The sequence below is a fragment of the Pocillopora verrucosa genome, chromosome 3 (assembly GCF_036669915.1).
Source record: "Pocillopora verrucosa isolate sample1 chromosome 3, ASM3666991v2, whole genome shotgun sequence".
Classification (NCBI taxonomy): Eukaryota; Metazoa; Cnidaria; class Anthozoa; order Scleractinia; family Pocilloporidae; genus Pocillopora; species Pocillopora verrucosa.
Window position 1 is genome coordinate 31,160,570 of NC_089314.1, and position 25,867 is coordinate 31,186,436.

The window sequence follows — 25,867 nt, forward strand, 5'->3', positions numbered from 1 at the left end:
TAAATAACGATGAAGGAAAATCAGCTATTAGGGCACGTTAAGTGAATGGGTTTTTCAAGGAACAAGCCCAGATGATAAGGAACGAAACCTCATAAAACAAAAACACAGATCACAAAAAAACATGTTTCAAATTAACGAGTAATCCAGTTGTGAATGAAAACCTTCAATTTCCATGTCGCAATAAACCAAAACTGCCTGTCCAGATCCATTTAAATCCAACCAATATTTCTTGCTAATAACATTTTTTCCTTCACTCGCTTTTATTTCCCGACATGACACTGCAGACACTTCTGGACTGGATCCCAAAGGAGCTGTTATATAAAGTAGATAAAACAGTACAAGCATTAATTAACCATAGCTTCTCTTGCTTACTATAACTTCGACTGCACACAACCAGACTCTACCGAGAATAGCTATGATATCTAATGCATACCTCTGTCGACTAAACGTACGCGGTAAAACCGAGCAGGGTCTGGTTGGAAATTCTCAGGCCTTGCCTCTTCGGTCCGGTTATTCAGTTCACAGTGCTTTTCTCCGAATACGTAATTGTAACTCTGGCATCTGATTTCTCTCTCACAGCTGATGTCACACTCGTGGATGGCTGTTACTGAGAACTTCTTGAAGACGAATCCTTCCAGAGCCATTCCGCTTATACTCGTTTCCTTTCTGCATTGTCCATCTGCGGATACGATGGCCATCAAGAGGCCAACGGAGAAAAACAGACACACTTTTCTCCACATTAAACGACCACGATGAGCCAAAAAAAAAAAAATGAGTGAGTTTTCGGTGTCTCCTGTTATGGAGAGTAAATGAAGTCGATCTATACTGAGAATTGTTCTTAACTACTTCTCAAAGCAATGAAACTTTTCTCAGCAATGTTTATCAGTAGGTCACGAAGCAATTTCTTACCTCAGTTTGTTATAACAATTTTGTTTCGTAACATTTTTTTTACATCGACCTTTAATTGGCTATCAGAATACGTATAACATTGATTAGCTCAGTGTTTCGATGATAAAAAACCTACGTGCGATTATCCTCTTGTTATTGCCGCGCATCTCAGGGTTCTACGTTTTTTTTTTTTTTTTGCAATTTCACAGCTGAGTAATGGGAAAAATACTTCAGTAGTATAATTCAGCTACTCAAGCTGGAAAAATGCCACCGTTGAGGTAAATATTAGCTCATAGTTAATAATCACTGAAAAGTTTAAGAGGGATCAGCTTAACATGAAATTTCTTGTTTAAACACAGGTAAAAAGCAAGAGTTGAAATTCTCTTGTAAACAACTATTGGAGAGAATCATCGGTTTCTTTTCTATTATAAAAGGAATTCTTTTCTTACTGTGTTTCTTTTTTCCTCTGTTACTTACTTACATTAATTATTTACAGCTTTGTTGACGAGTTCGACTCGCTAACAATTTTCGTCTTAATCTTCCGCTGCTCGATTATCTTTCGTCCATTCGCATTGAAGTTTAACAAAGTAACTTTTATAAAACTAGGAGAGCCCCATTTTAAACTTTAGCCCATGGAATAAGCTACATCACGGAAAATTGAAGAGATTGTTTAGTTTTTTCGTTTGTTTTATGTCATGGATGTTTTTCAGTTAAGTGATGACATGTGGTGGACGGTGTGTTGGTTCTCTGTGTGTCGTGGTATCTGCTGACGCACAATGCAGACAAGAAACGAGTATAGGTGGAATGGCTCTGCAGGGATTTTTCATCAAGAAGTTCACATGAGTGTGACATCTGCTGTGAACGAAAGACCAGGTGCCAGAGTTATAATTACGTAATCGGAGAAAAGTTTTGTGAACTGAATAACCGAACCAAAGAGGCAAACCCTGTGAGTTTCCTCGCAGACTCTCGGTTTTACCAAGTAGGTATTTTTGGCAGAGGTACGTAATGTGCTTTAAGTGAAACCTGCTATCACAGTTCTGTTTAACTAGAAAAATTAATAGCTAAGGCTTGTAACATTTTGTCTCATTTCTATCACAGCTTCTCTGGGATCTATTCCAGAACTGCCTGCTGTGTCGTGTCAGGAAATAATAGCGAGTGAAAGCAAAGCCGTCATCAGCAAACAATACTGGTTGGATCTAGGTGGATCTGAGAAGGCCGTGTTGGTTTATTGCGACATGGGAATGGAAGGTTTTTGTCCAAACACTTGACTGATTTGCTTGTTCATCGTATCTTCATTTTCTTTTGTGTTTCTATTCTCTCTGTTTGTAGCCATTAATGTATGCAGTCCAATTTCGAGTTACATCACTTCAAACAGAGCTAACCACCTTTTTTTTTTCTAGATATCGATGAGTGCACCGCCGGTACTGACGACTGTGACGAGAACGCCGGCGCTTACTCGGTATCAACACTGTCAGCTCTTACATCTGCATGAGTAAGCAGAGATGTTAAATAGAAATGTATGACTTTTAATTAATGAACTTGAAGTGATGCCCTTGTAAAAAGAGATACACTTTGATTGATTGTCTTGTTCGGGTAGATCGCCAAACATTTGGAACCTTTACAAAGCTGGTAAAACAATAGGCGGTGTTTACACCATTAAACCTGAAAAAAGGTCTGCTCTTGATGTACTTTGTGACCAAATGTAGCGTTGCAGTCGTGTCTTCCGTTGTGGTTATGTCCTCACACATTATAACCAATAGAATGCAGTTTTACTTCTTCCAATCAAAGTGCGTTGTGATCGTGTCTTCTGCGTGTCACTTCCCAACTAGGGGAGGGATGCAAAGCAAAAGTGTAAAAAGATCGTTAAGATTTCCGCGCTCGAAGTTTGAGAATTTCGTGGGCTATCCTTGACACCTTTTGGGACGCTTCGGATTGGTGAAAGAGTAAGATTCTGGTTGCGTTTTTAAGTGCGAGGTATTTGGGAAATTTCCTTCTATACGTTGGAAAGCCTAGGAAGACGAGAATTTGACATTGCCTCATGGCTTTCCTTACTTTTCTGTCGGAGCTAGTACAATAAGGTAAGGTTTTCGTTGCACTTCATGCTAGTATTTTTTTAAATTTTAAATATTACAACCATTCTTCAAAGATCGCGTTCAAGTTTTGTGCTAAATTCCAGTAGATTTCATGTAGCTGCATGATACCTGGATTCATTGAATCCTTCTGTGTCGAGGACTGACTTTTTGGTGTCTAGTGCTTTAGCACGAAGACACCTATGGAAGAGTGCAAAAAATTTCGAAAAATACTTCATATACCACAAATTACGAGGTCATACTAGTAAGGCCACATTAAAGTATACATTTTGTGATTGTCGACATGAAAGGGGAAAGAAAATGTTAACCAAAAAATGTGTCAACAAATCGATTTATAATCGCGGGGAGTCGGAAACGAAAAAACTACGACGAATCCCATTCAAGAAAAAAACAGAGCGAGGAATAGTCGAGACCAATGGAATTTAAAAACGCGAAGAAAACAACAAGTCGATGAAAAGGTAAGAGGGACTTTAAGATCCAACAACGCGGACGTCGTCAAATATACCGAAGCCGCGTGGGGCCTGTGTCGAGGACGCCGTGTTCGTGGCGGGAAATTTTAAGTTAAGATGGCGGGATTCAACGACGCGGCTACCCGCGGATAGAATAAAAAGAGTAGTGAAATTACTTTATTTCTGAACAACAGAAACCGATTATAGTATTGTTTTCAGTGCAAATGGCGACTCTTAAAGAAACTCGCGAAATTTTGCTAGCCAGCTATGCCTCTAATATCATTACGATTGAAGAATATGCTTTGCTTTTCGAAGAAAACAGTTCAAACAACTTGGATTTTCCGTACTATAACTACCCGCCGTTTAACTTAGAGAGCCAAAGTGAAGCCGAGTGTAGGGCAAACTTCAGGGTGGAAAAGCACCACATTCCTCTTGTAGAAGATGCTCTTCAAATTCCGCAATACTTCGTATGCGACCAGGAAACTGTTTGCGAAGGAACAGAAGGGCTTTGCATGCTTCTGAAGCGATATTCCTTTCCTTGTCGATACTCAGACATGATACCTATTTTCGGAAGGCCAGTACCAGAACTTTGCATGATATGCAACACCGTAACAGACTGGATTTATGCACATCATAGCCACAGAATCACACAATGGAACCGAACCATTTTAAATCCACTAGAGCTGGAAAAGTACGCGGAAGCTGTTTTTAACCAAGGGGCGCCACTAAGCAATTGCTTTGGTTTCGTAGACGGAACTGTGCGGCCAATTACTCGACCCGGGGAAAACCAGCAATTGTTATACAACGGCCACAAACGCGTACATGGATTGAAATTTCAGTCCGTGGTCCTACCAAATGGGTTGATTTCACACTTGTATGGTCCAGTAGGTAAGGCGTGATACTAGCAAATTACTATGCTTATAATCAGAACAAAGTTTAAAACAATTGTGGAAAAAGTTAGTACGAATTTCATTGGCTTTTCCATTGACTACCCACACCCTCACCCCCAACCGGCCCATTTTCCCCTTGCTTCTCTCCGCCAGCAATAAACAAGTAAACTGCCTGTGCATAAATATTGCTTTTTATCTATATACTTAAGTTCTAATCTTGTCTAAACAGAAGGAAGGAAGCATGACGCAGCAATGTTGGCTGAGTCAGGCCTTTACAACAGTCTCCGGACACATGCTGTCTCAACAACCGGCCAACCGATGTGTATCTATGGGGATCCAGCTTACCCACTTCGGATACATCTTCAGGCACCTTTCCGGCAGCGAGTACTGACTCCCCAACAGCAAGCTTACAATGGTTCCATGAGTGCAGTCCGCTCCTCCGTTGAATGGCTTTTTTCTGATATTGTAAATTATTTCAAATTTCTTGATTTCAAAAAGAATCTCAAGATTGGGCTTAGCCAAGTAGGCAAAATGTACATCGTCTGTGCAGTCCTTCAAAATGTTTTGACATGTTTGTACGGTAATTCAACATCCCAGTTTTTTGACCTAGACCCACCTTCCCTAGAGGATTACTTTTCCTAATCATGCAGTCTGTTGTGGCCACCCGACATAAGACTCAAAAAACTGTTTTAGATTATATGGGAAGATACCAAGAAGAGCGTATTAATGTCAAATAAAATTAAACACAACAAATAAATCGGGTTTATTATGGTTGTCAGCATCAATGTTAATCTACCCAAAAAAATTTAAATTTTGAACCTTCCAAAAACGTTGAAATAAAGTCTAAACTACAGTCATCAATTTGAACATCTAACACAGTTACACTACTAATATATTGCTTTTCAATAGAAGCCCAGACTTAGTTCAATAACAACAAAGTGAACGGAGACCTGAGGAAATTAAAGCAAAATGGAGTTTGTTTATTTTGGAACTAGTGTTTCAATAATCTTCATCAATGCTGTAGTTTGCTGCTGCTGTTGGAGCATTAGTAAGGATTGCATGTCATGCATTTGCTTCTGTTGTTCCTGTTGTTGTTTTATCATTTGTTTGAACATATCCCTTTGCTGATTTTGTGCTTCAACCATCTGCTCCTGCTCCTGTTTTCTCAAATCCAATTCTTGCTTCTTAACATTCATGTCTTGCTCCGTTTTAAGTTTAAGAAACTCAACCGTTTCACTCCCACTTCTTCTGCATTTCTTTGCTTTGCTCTGCCCCTCCTCGGACTTTCTCTTCTGAGTTTTCCCCATTGTCTCCATAGCAGTCCTACGTATTTCTTCTGCTTTCAGTCTGTCTCCCTCCATCTTGTCCTTCTTTTCGCCGTCTTCCAGGTCGTGCTGCTCATCGGCAGACTCTTCCATGGCAATAATCTGTTCTATGGCTACGTCTACTTCCGTTTTCGTAGGGTTTGTACCGCTTTCCTTCAATTCCTTAGCCTCCTTTCGTTTGAATCGTTGGACCAAAACCCCAATATGGTCTCGAACTGAGCGTTTATCCACATAAAAAACAGGATCTGTGATGCCGTTTAGGGTATCCGCCACTTTTTGCCACAAGGCACTTCGCTGAACGGATTTCTTCTTAGCACTGAATGGGTTTACAAAGATTATTTCTCGGCAAAAAATGGAATCATGTTCCTCCGTCCAGTTCATAATCCTGCAGACAAAAAGAAGCGATACATGTTTTAAATATACGTGTACAACTACAAACAACTTAAAGCAAACCTGGAATTATGTGAAACTGATGACTTCTAACAAAACTTAAATCTAACTCGCCAATGCAAGTGTATGTCCAGTTATAAATCCGCTAACGGCTTAAAGCAAACATTTTGCGGACAGAAGCACTTAATTGGCAAACATATTCTTCTACATGTATATAGTTCTGTTTCTTGTCTTTGTGAAACTGCTGTGCCCGTAGCCTCTAAAATTAAAATCTCACTGAAACAATTTTTGCGGAAACAGTGTGTGAATTGAATTGCCGCAAAATACAGCACAGTGCTGGTAAAGGACTCAAAATAAATTTGAACATACTAGGAAAATCTTCAAGGTAAAGGAAATACTGTAACCGGGAACAACATTGCTTTTATACAACAAATCAGTATTTTTTTTTTAGCCGTAATTCACTGAACGAACAACGCAAGAATCTACTCACTGCGGTTTGGTGTTTGAGGCCATGAGAACTGTCTTGTCTTGTCTGTTCAGAAATATGAGTGAGCCTGACAAGAAAATACCAAAAGAAATGACGAATGCAGCCGGGATGATAAAACTTTCGATATACAAAGAAAAAGTGCCAATTTACTGTGTTTTTGTAACTAAATTAAGTCGAAATACTTACAGTTTGTTGACAACGTGAAAATGCTGTCCAGCGCGTTCGTCTTGAGCAAGGACGCGACTTGTTTACGTCACGATCATGCGCTGTGGTAATCATTTTGGTATTTTTACTTCCGGTCAGCTTCAGTCACGTCCGCGTTGTTGGATCTTAAAGTCCCTAATGTTTTCTTTCGACGTTGTGCGTAGTCAAACCTACGCGTGGATGGTGAAGTAGGTAAGTGAAGCGGTCTTTTGTGGAGTCTTTATAATGAATTTCCTCAAAGTTTGTTTCTCATTATGCCACAGTTTTCGAAGCACGGTTCAATGTGAACGAGTGAAAGGCTTCAGAAAATAAAGAGAGATTGGTTAGCGTGCATTACAGTGACATTTGAGTGACACTCGAAAGCTTGAAAGACTACAAGAAAGAGGACTTAGAGCGGTTTTCAAGGATAATAATTCTAGTTATGAACAACTATTAGAGAAGGCAGATCTGCCAACACTACTAAATAGTCGCTTACAGGATCTGTGCATCCTTATGTATAAAGTAAAGCATAAACTGTGCCCTGCATATATAAGTAACATCTTTAAAGAACCAAATAGTAATTACAATCTGCGGCAAGCAGATTTCTCTATACCTAGGTATGAGACAGTCACCTATGGCAAGCACTCTATTAGATATTTAGGGCCTAGGCTATGGACAAAACTACCCAAGGGTATCAGGGACGTCACAACCCTAACGTCGTTTAAAAGCAAGATACGCCAACTCAATATAAGTGAACTTTTAGATGATGGCTGCGCAGGCTGTAGCCTTTGTTCATTTTGACTTCTGTGTATTTTTACTATAAATCTCTTAATGAGTTAACTATAGATATTTTACCTACTACTGTATATAGTTTTTTTTTTAGTTTGTATATTCTCCCCTAATTGGTGTCCCCAAATTAGTAAGGGATTTGTTCCCTGGCTAGACGGTTTTTGACACTTTAATAAAGTTTCTGTTCTATTCTATTCTATATTTGTAAATCTGAATTGAGGCAGTCAGATAGAAGAGCGGCTATGTGTGTTGAAAACATATTCTTTAAAACAAAGAAACTGCAAATGAAAATACTATTAGGAAATTCCCAAGTTGCTCTTAGAAAGTGCAAAGGGAATAGCAGAACTTTAAATGCAGCACAACTTAAACAAGAAGGAGCATTAGAGAAATTGATTCATCATGATGATGGATTTCAGTTTCTTAGAGCATTAAGAGGTTCCCCACCATAATTTGAAAAAGCAAAGAAAGACTTGTTTGCCATGATAAGACAATTAGGACCAGCCTTGTTATTTTGTAGTTTCTCTTCAGCAGAAACTCAGTGGATCCATTTGCTCAGAATACTTGGAGAGTTGGTTGACCACAAACAGTACACTGATGCTCATCTGGAAAATATGAACTGGGATGAAAAATGTAGGTTAATTCAAAGTGACCCAGTATCATGTGCCAGACATTTTGATTATCAGATCAGTCAATTTCTCACTAACTTCCTCTTGAATAAGTGCCAACCTCTAGGAAGGATATCTGACTGGTTCTATAGAGTAGAATTTCAACAACGAGGTTCACCTCATATCCATATGCTTATATGGTTAGAAAGTGCACCAGTGTTTGGAATTGATGATGATGCAACTGTTACAACGTTCATTGATCAGATTGTAAGTTGTAAATGGCCAATTGATGACCCACAACTGCAGAAACTAGTGAACAGACAAATTCACAGGCATTCTCACACATGTCGAAAGAAGTCAAAGAGTGAATGTCGATTTAATTACCCGCAACCTCCTATGAGAGCAACTGAAATCATGTATCCTTTAGGTTCAGATATATCACAACACGAAATTAAAAAACATAAAGAAACTTGGAAAACTATTAAAAAGCAACTAAATGATTTAAAGGATGGTGAATCAATTACTTTTGAGGAGCTGCTTCTTAAACTAAGTATTACTGAAAATAACTATCGATTAGCTATCAGGACAGCTTTGAATTCTCCAACTATATTTTTAAAATGAGAACCAAGTGAGTTAAGAATTAATAGTTACAACCCAACTTGCCTTAAAGCATGGAGAGCAAACATGGATATTCAATTTGTTCTTGACATCTATGCGCGTGCTATGTATATAGTATCATATATTTCTAAAGTACAAAAAGGAATGAGTAAACTTTTGTGACAAGCATGTGCAGAAGCAAGGAAAGAAAATTCTAACATCAAGCAACAAGTCAGGGATATTGGAAACAAATTTTTAAATAGTGTTGAAATTAGTGCACAAGAAGCTGTCTACATTGTTCTCCAGCTCCCTATGAAGAAGTCATCACAACGAGTGTTATTCATAAATACTGCACCTCCCGATGAAAGAGTGCAGCTCCTCAAGCAACTTAATGAAATGAAAGAAATGGAAGATGCTTGTGAAGAAGTGTATACAACTGGTCTGTTGCAGAGATATGTAAAACGTCCTTCAGCCTTGAACACCTAACATTAGCAGATTGGGTAGCATGGTATGACTTGTCTCAAAAGCCTTATGTAAAGAAATCTTTTCAAAATGACACAGATAAACTTCCTTTAGAAACAGGCATTGATGAAAATGATGATACCCTTCCTGATGAAAGTAGGAGCAATAAGGAAACAAATAGAAAAAGATCATCAGCTAGAATTATTAGAAGTGTTTGGTTTAACAAAGAAAAAGACCCAGAGAAATACTACCGTTAATTATGCTCTTCACATCATGAAGAAATGAGGAAACTGACTTAATATCCAATTGTTCTTCTTATAAGGCCCGATTTTTACTTGTGAAAGATGCCATAAATGACCAAATGAAACAATATGCTGTTTACAGCGATGAAATTGATAAAATTCAGGAGCACATAAATGATAATATTCTGAGTGATGATCAGTTTGATTCAATAGCACCATTTACTCAAAATATAGAATACCAAGATGAGTATGAAGGTGTTCATGACCTACATCCTGACTTCAATGAGAACTATGACCTATCAGAAGATGTTGGAATTCCTTCTGTGACAACAAGTATTGAACCACTAATATTAAATGAGCTGCAAGACAATGATTATAGACAATTAGTACAAACACTAAATAAAAAGCAAAAAGAGTTTTTTTTATCATGTCTTGCATCTTATTAAAACATCAGACAAACCATTTTACTATTTTCTCTCTGGAGGAGCTGGAGTGGGTAATTCCCATCTTGTCAAAGCATTATATCAGGCAGCATTAAAATATTATAACTCCAGACATGGAGAAGATTTCCAAGAAGTCAAAATATTGTTGCTTGCCCCTACTGGAAAAGCTGCTTTTCCTATCAGAGGTAACACAATACATAGTACCTTGCAAATACCAGCATGCCAATCACTTAAGAATGACAAACCACTAGACTCTAGTAGACTTAACACTTTGTGATGCAAACTTCATGCACTTAAACTAATATTTCTAGATGAGATATCTATGGTAGGAAATACCATGTTTAATGTACAAATAAACAATAGATTAAAAGATATTAAAGGCAGCAAAGAGGCATTTGGGGGTGTTAGTGTTATTGCACTGGGTGATTTATTCCAGCTAGAACCAGTTATGGATAGATATGTGTTTAAAGACATGAAGGACTCAGAGTATGGAGCTCTTGCTCCCAACCTCTGGAAAGAACTTTTTACCATGTTTGAATTACAAGAAATCATGAGGCAGAGAGAAAGTAAACAATTCGCTGAAATTCTTAACAGATTAAGAGAAGGTAATCACACTACAGATGGCATTGCCAAACTTAAAGAGAGATGCATTTCAGAAAATTGTAGAGACTACCCAACTGATATTCCCCATTTTTTTATACAGAATTCTAAAGTAGATGAGTGGAACAATAGAGTCCATATGGCAGCTACTGGTGATAAATACACCATTAGAGCTTTAGACAGTGTTATAGGTGCAAACTCTCCAGAACTCAGAAGTAAGATATTAAACCAAATACCCCTAGATCCTAGAAAAACCAAGCAGTTAGCCTCAAACCTTCAACTTGCTGAGGGTGAGAGAACAGAGATAGCATTAAATGTAAGAACTGATGATGGTATCACAAAAGGGGCAAGTAATATTATCAAAAAGATTACATAATGTATGACAAAAGTAGACCATCTGGTATAATTTGGGTACAGTTTGACCATGTTGATGTTGGAGAAAAAACTAGATATGATAACAAGCAATTGTATTTGCAAGGAATTGAAGCTACATGGACTCCTATCAAACCTATCATTGCACAATTTGCAGTAGGAAGAAACAGAACAGCCCAAGTTGTAAGAAAGCAGTTTCCATTAAGACCTGCAGCAGCCAAAACCATACATAGATCACAGGGTGACACAGAAACTAGAATAGCTGTTAACTTTAACACCAAAAGAGCAATACCTCATGTGCATTGTGTAGGACTCAGCAGAGTAACAACAGTTGATGGACTTTACATAACTGACCTTTCTGAAAGTAAAATAGCTGTTAATCATGATGTTAAAGTTCACATGCAGCAGTTACGCACAGGTCACCATACCAAACTTTCTAATACTCCGATCTATGAATTAGACCCAAATACTTTTAAAATTTGCTTCCTTAATTCAAGATCTCTGCATAAACATATTGAAGACATACGTAGTGACCTAAACTATTCAAATATGGATATCAATATATTCTCAGAAACAAGACTGTACCATTTAGATAGCAATGCCAGCTATGCCATAAGTGGGTATACTATATTTTGAAATGACAGTGAATCTGCAATACTCACTACAAGACCCTTTAGTGGAACAGCTGTATACACTAAAATCCCCTTTAAGCCTGGATATCCACTGGCCAAAAACACCAATGGAGTAGAAATAACCATTATCAAAGTTGTTGCCATTCCCCATGTTAATATCATAGGTGTGTACAGTTCACCGAAAGTGTCAGTCCAACAAATGTGTCTAGCATTGACCCAAATTCTCAATAGTTGTTGTTCTGATTTTAATGTTTTTCTTGGGGATTTTAATGTCAATTACTTAATTCAAAAAGAGAAGTTCCCCTCAATAACTTGTTTATAAGAGAGAAAAATTACAGACAATTGGTATCATCCTATACTACTGATAATAGAACAACTATTGACCATATATATACCAATTTGCCTGAATCACAAGTGACTGTACACATTCTGGAAACATATTTCACTGATCATAAAGCAATATGTGCATTGATTAAAACTTGATGTTGTTAAAAATTGAATACACATGTAACTACATGTAAGATGTTTGAGAATGCCATAAAGTACCAATAGAATTCAATGTAGGAAGATTCAGAAATTCACTTGACATCCATCATCATAATTTATGCATGTATTGATAAGATGTTCCAATTTTTCAGATCACAAGCCAGTGTTTTTGCATAAATTGAAGGATAGAAACTTGAAAACAGGCACACATGTGAAGTCAGTTAGTTAACTGTCAAGTAACTGATCTAAAAATACTAATTTTCCTCAATGAAATTCCTCAATAAGATAACCTAAAACTATAATGCAATTCTGAAGGTTGTTTTGCTTTTTGGCAACCTTCTTACACTTTTTTCCATCAAAGAATAAACATAGGGATAGAGGTAAGCTTGCAATTTTTTTCCAATTTTATTTGGTTTCCCCTTTCTCTCAATAGTAGCAAACAATTTCCTAGCCAGTTTATATAATAACAACTAAATATACTTATTTCTCTGTTTAAATCTAAGTACCTTCTCCTCATTTTAAGTCTTTGTGTCAACACCAGTAATTTCATGTATTATCCCTTTTTTCCCTTACAGCCTGTTCCTGAAAAATGGAGGATGAACTTACTGGCCATCTTCATAACATTTCTCCTCTAAAGAAAGGTTCTAAAACCACATGGTTTGATATGCAACTTCTTTGTTCGCAATTCATGGTTCGTGCAGAGGTCCCTAATAAGTTGCTACACATTCTGTTCCTCCAAAAGTTACTTGTAGAAGGGAGAAGACAATTAGAATGCACAGTAGAAACAAGGATTAATTGAATGCAGTAGGTAATCAAAATTACAAATTAGAATCAAGTAATTGGTGTGAAATCATGTTGAATTATACGGATGAAAAGGGGGAAGTTGCGATTGAAGGTTACGAGATTATGGTCCCAACTGAAAAAAAAAAAGTACAGCAGTACATAAACTAAGAAAGTACCCTGGGAAATGCAATACATACCTAACTAACAATGAGACGATTATAAAGAGAACTGAGTGCGAGAAATAAACCAATGTAGTCAATACAGACCGAGAGGGAAATATCGTAAATGTAAAATAAAGAAAGACTTACTTTTGTCTAGCTCCTAACGATAGCAGATGAACATTGAAAGTAACAGCAGCAACTAATGGCGATAAAAGATGAGATACAATATCTGATACATGTGCTCAAAAGAAAGTGATTGAAATGGCAAACTTATTAAGTAATAATCATTAACTAATGAGGGATTAATTGTTAAAAAGAAGCTAGAACAGAAGACAAGAGAAAAGTACACGAACTACGCGCTTCGAAACTAACACTCACGTGAATACAAACCCTATAATATTTTCTCTGGACCAAAAGCTATTGATAAAATTCAAGGAAAATAAGCAAGAAATATATCTTTATTCCAAAAAGTCTTAGATAGACCGTTCAAAAACGAAAAAACCAAGGAATTTCTTGAACTTACAAGACCTGGGCGATATATGCACCATCGTTGTTTACATAAGTTCATGGCCATAGCGTTGTGTTAAAGATTCTGGAAGTCGAATAATTTAAAGACAAAATCTTCGATTTAATAATACCTTAAAAACATATGAACACTTAAAAAAATAAAATTATCAGTCCAAAAAATAGTCAAATATCGCAGAGTCTCACTTGAAGTTAGGAAGTTCTGTTTTCATTTTCGGGCCTTTCCCTACGCTTTTGAGAATTGCATTTTTTGTTACCCCAAAACTAATTCCGTCGCTTTTACGCTTAAATTTAAATTATTCCAAGAATATGTAGTTTCCATTTAAGCTCCAAAACGTCTGCTATGATTGGGATAGATCGAAAGAGGTAACAACTGTATGCCACAAAAAAAAGAAGTACATGTAAGCAACTAGCTCGCACTAGACACATGTATGCCTTTGCATACCTATTTTTTATTTTGTTTAGGACATGCAACACTTGATATGACACGTCGATTAAAAACCAGGACAGCTCTCGGTGTTTCAATGATCAAAAACTTGTGATTTTCTTCCAGCCTCAATAATTTGTATTATGTTGCATGTAGCAGTCTCATAGTGTCTACACTGGTGGCTATTATGGGTACAGTGGAAGACATGTATTCATTGTAAATGTATGGGGCTACGCAAAAATTCAGCTAGGATGTATGGTCGATGTTAAACTTCACATATCCTGGAAAGTTAACTTACAAACTGCTTACACATATGATGAAGATCTGGTCTCTTATAAAGGATAGGGTGCTGGCTCCTAACGCTCTGCAGCAAGTAACAGTTGGGTCATCATTCTCTTTGCTCACCCAGAGGGGCACAAATTTGCAGCAAAATTACTCATCACTTAATAATATGTGCTTTTCTATTTATCTATCTACTTTCTTTCTTTTGATCTATTTAGAATAAAGCCCCTTGAACTAAATTATGAGGAATACCACAATGATATGTATTTTGTTACCACATTTTACATACTTTTTCAATTGTGTGTTACAAACATTAAAATGAAGTAAATACTAATTCATGCACAAATGAATACTTAATTCAATACAGACTATTGCCCATTATTAGCGATTATTGCTCCTACACTTCCCTTGCGAAATGGCTTTTGGAATTCCTAGGAATTCCTAGGATTTTCCTAGGAATTCCTAGGAATTTATTCCTAGGAATTCCTAGGAATAAAGGTGTGAATTTTCACGGTAAATTCGGACTGGGAATTCCTAGGAATTCCTAGGAATTCCCAACCATAACAACTCTGGTTCTAAAAACCTAGAAATTCCTAGAAATTCCCAGAAATTCCCAGAAATTCCCAGAAATTCCCAGAAATTCCCAGAAATTCCCAGAAATTCCAAGTTTATAGCCAACAGGACTTGGAATTCCTAGGAATTCCAACTCAGAGAACCAATGACTTTCCCTGAAAAGCTGTAAATCTAAAAAATTCCTAGGAATTTCTGGGAATTTCTGGGAATTTTTGGGAATTTTTAGGAATGTTTCAGAATTACTGGGAATTTTAAGCAAAAATTTGAGGCTAATGATATAAAATAAATACTTTAAATTAAAAAAACCCAGCTAAAATTCAAGTATTCAATGAAATTTATTTAGAAGCTTAATTTAAGGCTTACATGTAAAATATTTTTGATTAATTATTAACATCAATGTGTGGTAATATTAGGATGGAATTTGATTTATTTTTCTTTTCTTGGAAACTTCATACGGATTAATCCTCAATTACAGCTATTCATATAAGATAGTTCTAATCAATCATTAAATTTGGTTTGACACAAATTGTGAATAAAATCTGTTGATTCTTTTCCATAAAATACAATATCTTAAGTTATATTTGAAAACCAAGCACTCTTGGGAGTGAAGGGGCTAATTACAGTCAAATAAAATTGATTTTTTGATTAAAATCTTGTTGTAACTGTAACAATAAATTAGAATGAAGTTATCCTAAACTGCAAACTTAGCTGCTGTTTGTACTGTTTGTATTTTTTTTCCTGGGCTCACAATGAGTTGGCCTTGAATGAGGTTGTCAACAAGAACCTTGACCATTTTGTATCTGGATTCCTTGACATCTGAATTTGAAAAAAAATAATATATTAAAATATGTATATTTAAAGCTCAGACCAGGCTTTTAAGATGGCTATGAGGAAAAGGGCATTCATTGGATTCTCAAATTGAGAAATCTCTGTTATATTGAGTGACTTTCATATTGGAGTTAGTACATCTCTCTCATGGATTTTACTAAAAAAGGGCTGAATACATTATTTTGTTTTTACCAAGGAGGGCTTCTTTATGTACTAAGGTTTGTTTAATAACAGTTCCTATTTTGAATCTTGAATGTTCCCAAACGTGACTAGAGGAATCTTGAAACCTTACTGATAGGTTTATTTCATTGTAAAGCATAATAAGCTTAAGAAACTGCGGCATGCAAGTGACCGATTCGATTCTCAGAATTATTCTAGTTTCAGTTGCGCCGAGCGTTATGTAAGCTTAATTCAACCCGCTACATCTATTCTTTTATAAGATTTTGATCACGTAACGAATATCGCAATTTTTACTCACCACAAACTTTCAAAATCGTAGCTTTACAGACGGCCATTCGACCCATGTTTGTACCAGTCAATATGTCAACTGTTGTCCCTTCTTTTAACTCCACGGCGCCAACGACTTTCTTTTCTTTTACAACACTCACGCTATTCTCGTTTTCCCATTGAACCATAATAAAAGCTATCTTTAGAAATGTTATATTAAGCAAAACAGTTGAGAAAAGCGATCAACCGATGAAAAGTACATTCAAAGATGAGCGCCAAATGGAGTCTTCTTTGTTTCCGATCACGGGCATGATCACGTGGATCTTTTAGGACTTGTCATTGGCTAGCAGAGAGAATCCGCTGGCTTGCCGATTGCAGTGTTAGGAGAAGTGCCCAACTTTATTCTGACTTCTCCGACCGGTTCTCTGCTTCTAGAAGATGGATAGCTTGGTGATATAGATAAAGATGTGAGCTCACTCTATGTAGAAATAATCGAAAAGAATCGATCGTATTACAAATGCTCGTTTTGTGGCCGAAAGTTGTCGAGGAAACAAAGACTCGAAACTCACTTGAGTTGTGTTAATGGCAAAGGTGAGAAATAACACAAGCCAATCACAGTTTTGAATGCGACTACAAATCGTCTTTTACCCTCATATTTATAAAAGAAGGATACCACATTCGGATGTATAAGAGATACATAGGTGATCCCAGTGTACCAGTACCTAAATCTACAAAGCTTGACCGTAGAAAGCGTTCAGCAACACGTTCCAACACCGCCATCTCGATTCCTCAGTCAGTCGTTTCCACTGAACTTAAAGCAGTATTGACAACAGAGTAGAGTGCGTCTTACAAAGGAGAAACATTTGTACAAGAGACAGAAGTAGCTATATGCGATTACAGAGGTGCGTTGGAACTCTGGTCCACAAATAGTTATGCACTGCCCGAAGTATAAAACAATTTTGTTGATAGCTGACAGACAGAAGAACAACAAGTAAACTTAAGAGCTGTTATTATTGAAGTGTGACTAGCACTTTTCATTTTATATAAAGAAGGACTTGTAATTTGCACCAAAAATAAAAAGATGTAATGTTTTTTGGGAGATCCAGTGATTGGGACATTTAAGAAATTAAGTTATGAAAGGAAACTTAGTTGGTATTTCTCACTACTAACAAGTCTTGTTGACAAATATTTTCAGATCAGAGTTTCAAATAAAGTAAATTGAAGACGTCATATAAAAGGTGTTTTTCCTCAAAGGGAACATTGACTACCTCTGTCTTGTCTGCATGCCAAATGTTTGCAAAGTGTGTGGATGATCCACAAGTATTGGAACTCTTACAAAAATGTTTTGTAAGAATAAAAACAGCAAAACAAATTACAGCAATTAGTCATGAAAATAGAGCAAAAAACTGAAAAAAAAAGCAGCAACAACAATCATGAAAAAAGAAAGATTAATTGGGTGTTGAATTTGTTTGTCTAAGGCATGAAATTTCTACTAAAAGTATTGTCAACAAAAAGTCTCTGACAGGGTTGGAGGCAACTGAGCTTGACTGTTCCAAGGTTTTCTAACAAAGGCAACCAGTAATGTAGGTTAGGAAAGTAAGATAACAATGTAATTATTGTTCATTATTGTGGAAGTTGGCAATTTCCATTTAACATAACTGACAGCTGGTTCATGAGAAAATCCATATTAATGTAAAGATTTACTAAAACTTAGTTTGAGTAATAAATTTCATGATCTTTAAGTTATAAACATGTACATGTGTGTATATCTCTTGGTAAGTTTTGTATAGCATACCTTTTATTGAGCCAAAGTTTTAAGCCTCTGAAATTACTCTTTTTCTTAAAACCTTCACATTCAAGGTATTGAGAATTTCTTAGAATTTATGTGGACCTCAGGGTATTAAAATTGCCTCAAATTCAATTCCCAGAAATTCCCAAGAGTTCCACACTTCTTAAATTATAGGTAATTTGTAAAGCTGAGAATTCCTAGGAATTCCTAGGGATTCCAAGTCCTCACAAAACTGGAGTCTTCCTTTCCCAGAAATTCCCAGTAATTCCAAGCTTTTTAAATCAGAGCTAATTTGCATAGTTGGGAATTTTTGAGAATTCCTAGGAATTCCTAGGAATTCCTAGGAATTCCTAGGAATTCCCAGAAATTCCCAGAAAACTGGGAATTCAGTTTGCAAGGATCATTTGCATAATTGGGAATTTTTGAGAATTCCTAGGAATTCCTAGGAATTCCTAGGAATTCCCAGAAAACTGGGAATTCAGTTCGCAAGGGTTGTTAGCAAGAACTTGGTCTTGTTGGAGTTCATTGTGAGTGTCTGGTAATCCATATATCAATGGAGACATTCTCTGCAACTATCTTTGTGAAGAAAATACCAATCCTTTCACCCTTACTCAATATCATTCATACAGGCATGGATGAGAACCAGCAGCAAAGCAAAGTAAACAAAAGTGCAGATGAAAGGTATCTGTTGTGCTTGTCCTTGGTGTAAAAATCAGTTTCCTTTGATTTTGTTAATGATGTGAATGAAAAATGCATTTTGTGTAGAGAAAGATAAAATTTAGCTCCTAGCCTAAGTTATGTGGTGAGATGATATGTCACTATCAATTTGGCCTCTTTTAAAAGTAAAAGAATAAACTTAGGATAAAACTAAACTACAGCATACCTATACTAAACCCTCAGCCTATTTGTATCAATATTATTATTTTTTCTGTTGTTTACCCAATAGATTCAATCCACTTACAGACATAGATGGTGCCTGTAAATTTTACCTTTATTCTTAGGGTAAGACACATGTAGAAAGCAATATTTCGCAAAACAACAACATTATGTATGCAAATTTTAAATTTTTCCAATTTTTTCTGCTTGACTTTTTGAGTGGTTCCAGGATTTTCTTGTGCAAAGAGTTCTAGGTGAATGTACCAGTCACCATGTTTTTTGGTATGATGGTTTACATTGATTGCTGTGCTCTACATTCATCATTGAAGTACCAATTAATTCCTTTGCCATCAGTAATTGCTTTAAATATACTGTGTCAGAAATCACAGCACTGTTCCCCAAATTTAATGTTGTCCAGGGCACAATTTCATATTTTTGAGCAAGGCAAAGGTAAAAATCAAACAAGACCACACAGACATCATCTATGAGACATCATTACTATGTATATAATGTTTATATAGTTTGTTATGTAAAAGCTACTCTATTCATTAAATCAGTGTCAACACTCTCCCTCACTCTCTCTTGTAGCAGATATAATTTTAGCCAACTTGAGAAATAGTGGCCTAAAATGGACATCCGAACTTTTAAATTTCCAGGGAAAGGTTCCCCAGACTTTGCTATCCAAGTGGGAATAAATGGCTGCCACACTGTCATTTTTGTCCCTCCCAGCTGCTCAAATGTTTTCCCTCCTTTCCACAATCTTACCAAAGCCCCTATATGTGTAGTAATAAAAACATTGAAGTGCAGTGTGCTATCTCAGCAAGAGATGATAATCATGCACACTTTTAAGTGAGTCATCCTAGCAGATGTTTGGTGAGGTATTACATTCTGTGCTCAAAATCTAGTTCACATAGACCTGGGGAAAAAGAACAGGGTGTAATAGTCAGGTCGGTGAATTGCTACAAGCTTTAGTTTGATACCACTACTCATTTGGTTATCCATTTGGTTATCTATCTTGCTGGTAATCTTTCTGGTTATTTGGGTTTTTTATGGAACCTCTTCCCATCAAGAAGAAGCATGGTATGTGTTTGAAAGTTGATAGAAAAGAAAAGTTGAAAAAAAAAAAATGGAAATAGGGGAGGAACAGGATGGTACCAAAGACAGTGGTACATTTTTTTTTTGCTGGGGGTAGTTTTTTTATTTTTGAATTAGGGTTCTAGCCTAAGTATGTCTAAGTTTCTACACTTGTTTATTCTTGTGATTTCTTGCTTTAGGAAGTGAGGTAGAATTGTTTGAATTTGTTTTTTCATTACAGCCACTTGAGTCTGTAAATGGAAAGAAAACACTGAAAAATGGTGGTAAGGAACACATTGCTTGCACTATAAAGTACTGAAAGTAATTTGTAACTCTCCATATTTGTTATTTACAATTGATATGCTTTGCACAGCTGTTGTGTGATAAGTGAAGAATTAGTTAACTGTATCTCAAAAATTAAATCAATTTAAACTGCAGCGAAAGCTATTACTTTTATAGTTATAAAAGTATTAAAGGTAACCTCTCTAAGAACCTTCCCTAGTGTCTGTGTTATAGAGGTATCCACTAAATATAGGTTAATTTATTAGGAAATGTGGGAAGAATAGTATGCAACTGAATGATGCAAGTTTCAGCCAGTTGAGGGTTCTTACATTTTTTATTGTGGTGCTAATGGTGTCTCAGTCAATTGCTAACTTAGTATTTAAGTACTAGTTGTGGTTGTTGATTATTTGACTTTCCCTAAATGTTTTTTATTGGTGGAGCCAAAAGAAAAAGTTTGTGAGGCCATGCTTTAAAAAAATGACAGGAAGGCCTTAAAAGCTTACTTAGATCTTTATGAAGATGGAGGGTTATTTTATTGGCAGTTACATGTAAAGATTAAGGTTGCCAGGGCCACTTACTAGGAGTAGATTTATAAGTTAAAAATACTACATTTGAGCTCAAATTTTACACAGACATTATTCAGGTATGATGGAAATTTAAAAGCACATTCTTGTCTCATTCATAAGCAATGCTATATACTCCACAGGTGTCAAATTTATTAAATTTTGTGTTCAGAATTACTGTTGGCCTTGATATTTTTAACATTATGTAACATTTAACATTATATAACATTGTTTTTAACAAACAGTAAATTTTTTTGGTTTTGATCTGAGCAATTAAAAACATTGTCTTGTTTCCAAGGTTTCCAAGGAAGGTTTCTTCACTTCATGCCTGGGTCCCTATGTATATTATTCTGTTTTACAGAAAATAACAGTCAACTTGAGCAGGAAAACTCCAATCAGCCTAGAGGGGCCAGAAAATAATTGTGCTTTGAAATAACAGTTACCTCCAGCTGGAAATCAAAAATGACAGAACAGCTTGCAGGGGCTGGAAAATACAAGTAAGTACTGTAAAAGAATATTTATTCCTTGCCGGTAATCTCAGAACAGCTGTGTAGGGCTGGAAATTAACAGTACTGGAATACAACAGTTAACTCCTGCTGAGAAACTGAGAACAGCTGAGAGGGGCTGGAAAATAACAGTGCTAGAATACAAGAGTTATCCACTGCTGGAATTCAGAAACAGGAAACTTTTAAATACTATGCTACAATACACTGAGCATGCAATAATATCTTCCATTGCCTCAACTCCAGTTACTTGTAGAAAGGTCATCTCTGAACCATTAAATAGGATCTGCTTTACTAGTTATGTACAGTTTGCAATACATTAATGAAAGAAAAAATCTTAACCCTTTAACCCTAAGAGTGGCCAGCCTCTAATTTCTCATTACAAATTCACCCCTGATATCACCCCACATCCCACATGAATCAAGGAAATGACCAACAACTTATAAAGCTCTTGATTTTTAAACAAATTCTCCTTGTCAACAGTTCAGGAAATGTATAGAGAACGGTACGGAGAATATGCCTACTGATGTTAGGGTATAAAGGGTTAATCAATGAGTGTATGTTAAAGGTAGCAATCATAGATAGCTAGTACTTATTTACAAATACTATATTTTGTTTAGCAGATTGTAGCTTCAATGGATGCCAGAAATATGTTGATGAAAAACTGGCAGATACTGTTTTGTGCATTATGCTGGTGAAGACAGCAGTGCAAGAATAGGTGAAGATGGAATCAAGAAATGCAAAGCAGGAGTGAGTCCATTTAGTACTGGAAAAACCATGGAAGAGGTTTCTGCTGGTTTTGGTGTTGCTTTTCCTGGTGAGTATGAATCAGGAGATTTTGAGGAGGATTATGACGATATTAATGATGATTTATTTGTTCTCCCCCCTCCTCTTTCACCATTAGACATTCAACTACTGGACAAAGACACAGCTGTCAAATGAAAACAATATTCAAGGTAGTTAATAATTATGTTGACCATTTTCACTCTTTGTCTCTTTGTTTTTGTAAGATGAGTTTTTTGCTACATTGTTCCATAATTATTGATCTCTATAAACCTTGTTTGTTTTTTGTTATTTGCTAATGAAAGCATTGTGTGCTTTTTTATAGCCAGTAAACCAGATGATGAAGATTTTGTCCTGTTTTAGCTCCTCAAGCCTCCCAAAGATGCTTCTTATGAGGTATGCAGAATTTGTGAGTGATTTATAGTTTTTTTCTGTTTAGGTTTTCTCTTACTTTATTATTATTATTATTATTAATTCAAACTATGCATACATGTTCTTGTTACATGCTAAGTAGTTTAGGGGAATATTATTATTATTATTATTTTATACTATGCAGAGATGTTCTTGTAACATGCCAAGTAGTTTAGGGGAATATTATTATTATTACTATTATTACAATTATAATTACTATTGCTTTTGTTTTATGTGTCCTTTGATGACCAGTTTTGGATGTTTTTTAGTGCCTTATGTCTGCAATAAATTTTAAGGGAAATTATTATAAATACATCTAATGATTGATGTTCCTTCTTTGATTGCTAAATTTGTTTGTTGGGTTAACAGAAGGATGAGGTTGTTTTTATTGTCCTTTGAGTTAATTCATAGCATATTATCATTAACATACTGATACTCAAGGTTAGTGGTACTTCATTAGCAAAGAAGTCCAACCAACCCAATGAAAGTAGGCCAAATGTGCATTTTAATACCAATTTGGTAAAGACAGTCTTTCATTAGGTGAGTGTCATTAAAGTTTCTTTTCTAATGGAGACTGATTTTCTTCACAGATTCCAACCCTACAGATTCTCTATTTGAAAGAAGGAAGGAAGGAAGGTATTCCAAGGCCTTAATGCCATCACTGAGCAATATCTTTTCAAACTAAGGAAGGAGAAAGGGATAAATGTTCCAAGAGGGTGTTACCATGCAGTGATGACAACAGAAAAAAGATTAATTTTGATTAATGGAGGCAGGTAAGGATGGGCAGGTTGAGACAAAGATTTTTCATTACAAGTGGGATAGAGCCTTGGAATTTTGGACCAAGGAGACCACAGAACTGATGTGGCAAGTATCTTAAAGCAAGTTGATAGTGATGGATGGGTCTTATTGAGCATTACAAAACAGCATCATTATGGAATGTGGAGAGACTGGAAATGGAGGCAACTTGAGGAGAAAGACTTTTTGTAATTTTAAATAAAATCAGTAAAGGAAAGCTATTTGGCACAGTGTAATACTAATAATTAAATACCTAACAGGTCATGTGTTCACTCTAACAGTTTCAATTGGGTTTTGAAGCATGCCTAATTCAAGTTATATCCAAAATTCCGCAGCTCCAAATTGTGAATAGTACCTAGACATGGCCAGAGAACAACATCAATAGAGAATGTGACCTCTTAAGCATGTTCACATCAGACCCATGAATTTGTCCACAAAACCTCCTTTGGAGTTGTTTAGTTCCAGAGTTTCATATCCAGTGCATTTCCAGAGCAGTAAAATTTTAAAAAATGACACAAACATTTAAATTGCAAAGAATTTATTTGAAATCTTTATGTTTACAGCAACTCATATAAAAAAGAAATCTTACCAACCATTATGAGTGAATGGGTGAATAAAATAGCCTTGACTCCTCGATCTGGTGTCAACTGCTTTATTTTATTCAAAAGTATATAAGGGCAAATTTGAAGGACAGAGTTACTTTCTGTAATCTGTCAAATAGTATTGAACAGTTAGAGCCAAATAGTTGCAAGTGAGTAAAAGGATAGAATGGATTTATTGTATATTAGTGCAATGTAGTCTACTTTATATGTCACAAATTCCAAAAAATCAGTATTTTACCTGAAGTTATTTACTTGAATTACTTGTACTGAAGATGTTTATTTCCATGGAGTGTTGCATGTTCAAGTACAACTGAAGGAGTTTTTTTTTAACTACCCATTTGTTTGTTAGATGAGCAATTTAAGCCTGAATTTTGAGTTAGATTAATTACGGTTTGCACATGTGGTTAGAAAAAATATTTAGCACCAATCACTCCTGCTTAAATGACACAAAAAAAGTGTTTATTTGTTCCAAACACTTACAGTGTATCCTATTTATCAAGATGATTTTATGAACAAAAGATATCATAGCAGGAAAAAGGTAACCAAAATTTATATGAAACATTAAAAAAGGAACAACTAGAGTGATTTTACTCAACCCATGAAACAGTATGTAAACAAACCTGTATGACACCAGCATGCATGTTTGATTGTTGGTTCTCCCCATGTTATGTGTGGAAAACATGACATCAACCAAAAATTTTGTAATGCACAGTAGTTTATGACCAATTTCACCGGTTGGATAAAATCACTCTTCATATTCATCTACAATATCTTTTTGAGAAAGAAACTGTGACAAAGCCTTGACTTAGTATTAGAATGAATAATAGTTATTGCTCAATTGTCTTCTTTCGTGATGCATGTTAATAGTGACAAGAAAGTAATGCTTGTTAATATTGTCATCTGTTAAAAATTTGATTAAATCTGAATTACTTAAGTTTTCTTTTCTTTTCTTTTCTCAAATAAGCATACTGCTTTTTGGGCAGATGTCTCTCTGGAATGAGATCCTTTTGGAATGGCTTCCTTTGCACTCGACTCTTTAAATATTCTGTTACAATGTTTTATCTGACAGTGCATAGAACCCGTAGTCCTCTATGTATATGTACACTTTGCTTGTCAAGCAAAGATAAATCAATAGTTTGTCGTCAATATATGCACATGCATCTATGTATACAGCGACTTCTGGGAAAATTTCCATTTGTCTGAAAACTTTTTTTTAACGCTAAATTGACTTAAATTCCAAGGGTGTGAGTAATATACAGACCGGTCTCAACAATAAGAACATCACAGTGGTGAAACATAGCATCAAAACTTGCAGACTGATAAATATTTCATAGGGAAGGCTACATTCTCTTTTCCAGCGATAAAAATCTCCTCAGGCTCGGTGATATTTGTCCAATAATCTCTAGGCTTTGTGCTGGGATTCTACAATGTACCGCTAAAATTATTGACTTCACCCGAGGGTAACCTTCCGATACCTACCCCCATCCCAACATTCTTTTACGCGAATAAAGGGTGCAATTCCGGCGATCTAACTTACAAATGCGATATATCTGTTCATTCCCATGCATTTCCATGTTTTAAGCGCATTCGAAAATCAAAACAATCAAATAGCTCGTACCCTGCATATGTAATGTATTCCAACTTGACATATCCAATATTAACCGCTATTTACCATTTTTCATTGAATTGTTACAATTTATCCAGCAAGTAGAATATATCCTAACATGCCAAATCCAATCTTCACCCTAATTTTCCATTTTCTGAACCAACCTACGAGTGGATAATATCATAACTTTTCCATATCCAATCTTTATTCCGATTTGTTCAAATAACTCTAGAAAAACGGGGTAAACCGTGACAATTCTTTTCACGAGTGGTTAATATCATGACTTGCAATGTTCAATCTGTCCCTGATTTTCCATTTGTTCAACGAATTCTAGAAAACGGGATAAGTTTTGACAATTCATCATGCAAGTGGAATATAACCTAAGTTGTGATGTCAAATCTTTACCCAGATTTTCCTTTGTTTTAATAGATTAGTTCTAGAAAAAGGGGGTAAACTCTGAGAATTCATAATACCCTTAGCTCACATATGCTATCTTTACTCCGAGTTCCAATTTTGCCAAATCAAATCTTTAGCCCTAATTTTCCATTTTTTTCGTTTATTACGGAGACAAGTAAGGTAAAATCTGACAATTAATCCCACATGTGGGATACATCCTAGCTTTTCATA

The 25,867-nt window shown here is 35.9% G+C and overlaps 3 protein-coding genes, 1 long non-coding RNA gene and 1 pseudogene across 9 annotated transcripts in view; 3 read left to right on the plus strand and 2 right to left on the minus strand.

Moving 5' to 3' along the window:
- LOC136279400 (ubiquitin carboxyl-terminal hydrolase 10-like) overlaps positions 1 to 25,867 on the minus strand; it is a 150,110-nt gene that overhangs the window by 14,475 nt on the left and 109,768 nt on the right. The window lies entirely within an intron of this gene.
- Positions 2,596 to 24,568, plus strand: LOC131773999 (uncharacterized). Of its 4 annotated transcripts, none has more exons than XR_010716835.1 (8): positions 2,596 to 2,966; positions 18,375 to 18,426; positions 19,937 to 19,979; positions 20,839 to 21,037; positions 21,664 to 21,860; positions 21,948 to 21,999; positions 22,152 to 22,222; positions 22,828 to 24,568. It is a non-coding gene; the product is annotated as an uncharacterized lncRNA (long non-coding RNA). The 4 variants fall into 4 exon arrangements; XR_010716834.1 differs by having other exon boundaries at positions 20,902 to 21,037; XR_010716833.1 differs by lacking the exons at positions 2,596 to 2,966; positions 18,375 to 18,426; positions 19,937 to 19,979 and having other exon boundaries at positions 20,055 to 21,037.
- Positions 3,552 to 5,088, plus strand: LOC131790302 (uncharacterized). Its single transcript, XM_059107489.2, has 2 exons — positions 3,552 to 4,315; positions 4,547 to 5,088. Exons 1-2 carry the CDS (start codon positions 3,652 to 3,654, stop codon positions 4,957 to 4,959), a joined length of 1,077 nt encoding a protein of 358 aa, XP_058963472.2. The 5' UTR covers positions 3,552 to 3,651; the 3' UTR covers positions 4,960 to 5,088.
- Positions 5,145 to 6,860, minus strand: LOC136279406 (golgin subfamily A member 6-like protein 7). Its single transcript, XM_066163082.1, has 3 exons — positions 6,706 to 6,860; positions 6,523 to 6,586; positions 5,145 to 6,027 (listed from the first exon to the last, which is right to left on the minus strand). The coding sequence occupies exons 2-3, from the start codon at positions 6,543 to 6,545 to the stop codon at positions 5,298 to 5,300; spliced, it is 753 nt and encodes a 250-aa protein (XP_066019179.1). The 5' UTR covers positions 6,546 to 6,586; positions 6,706 to 6,860; the 3' UTR covers positions 5,145 to 5,297.
- Positions 7,971 to 11,448, plus strand: LOC136280026 (ATP-dependent DNA helicase PIF1-like; annotated as a pseudogene).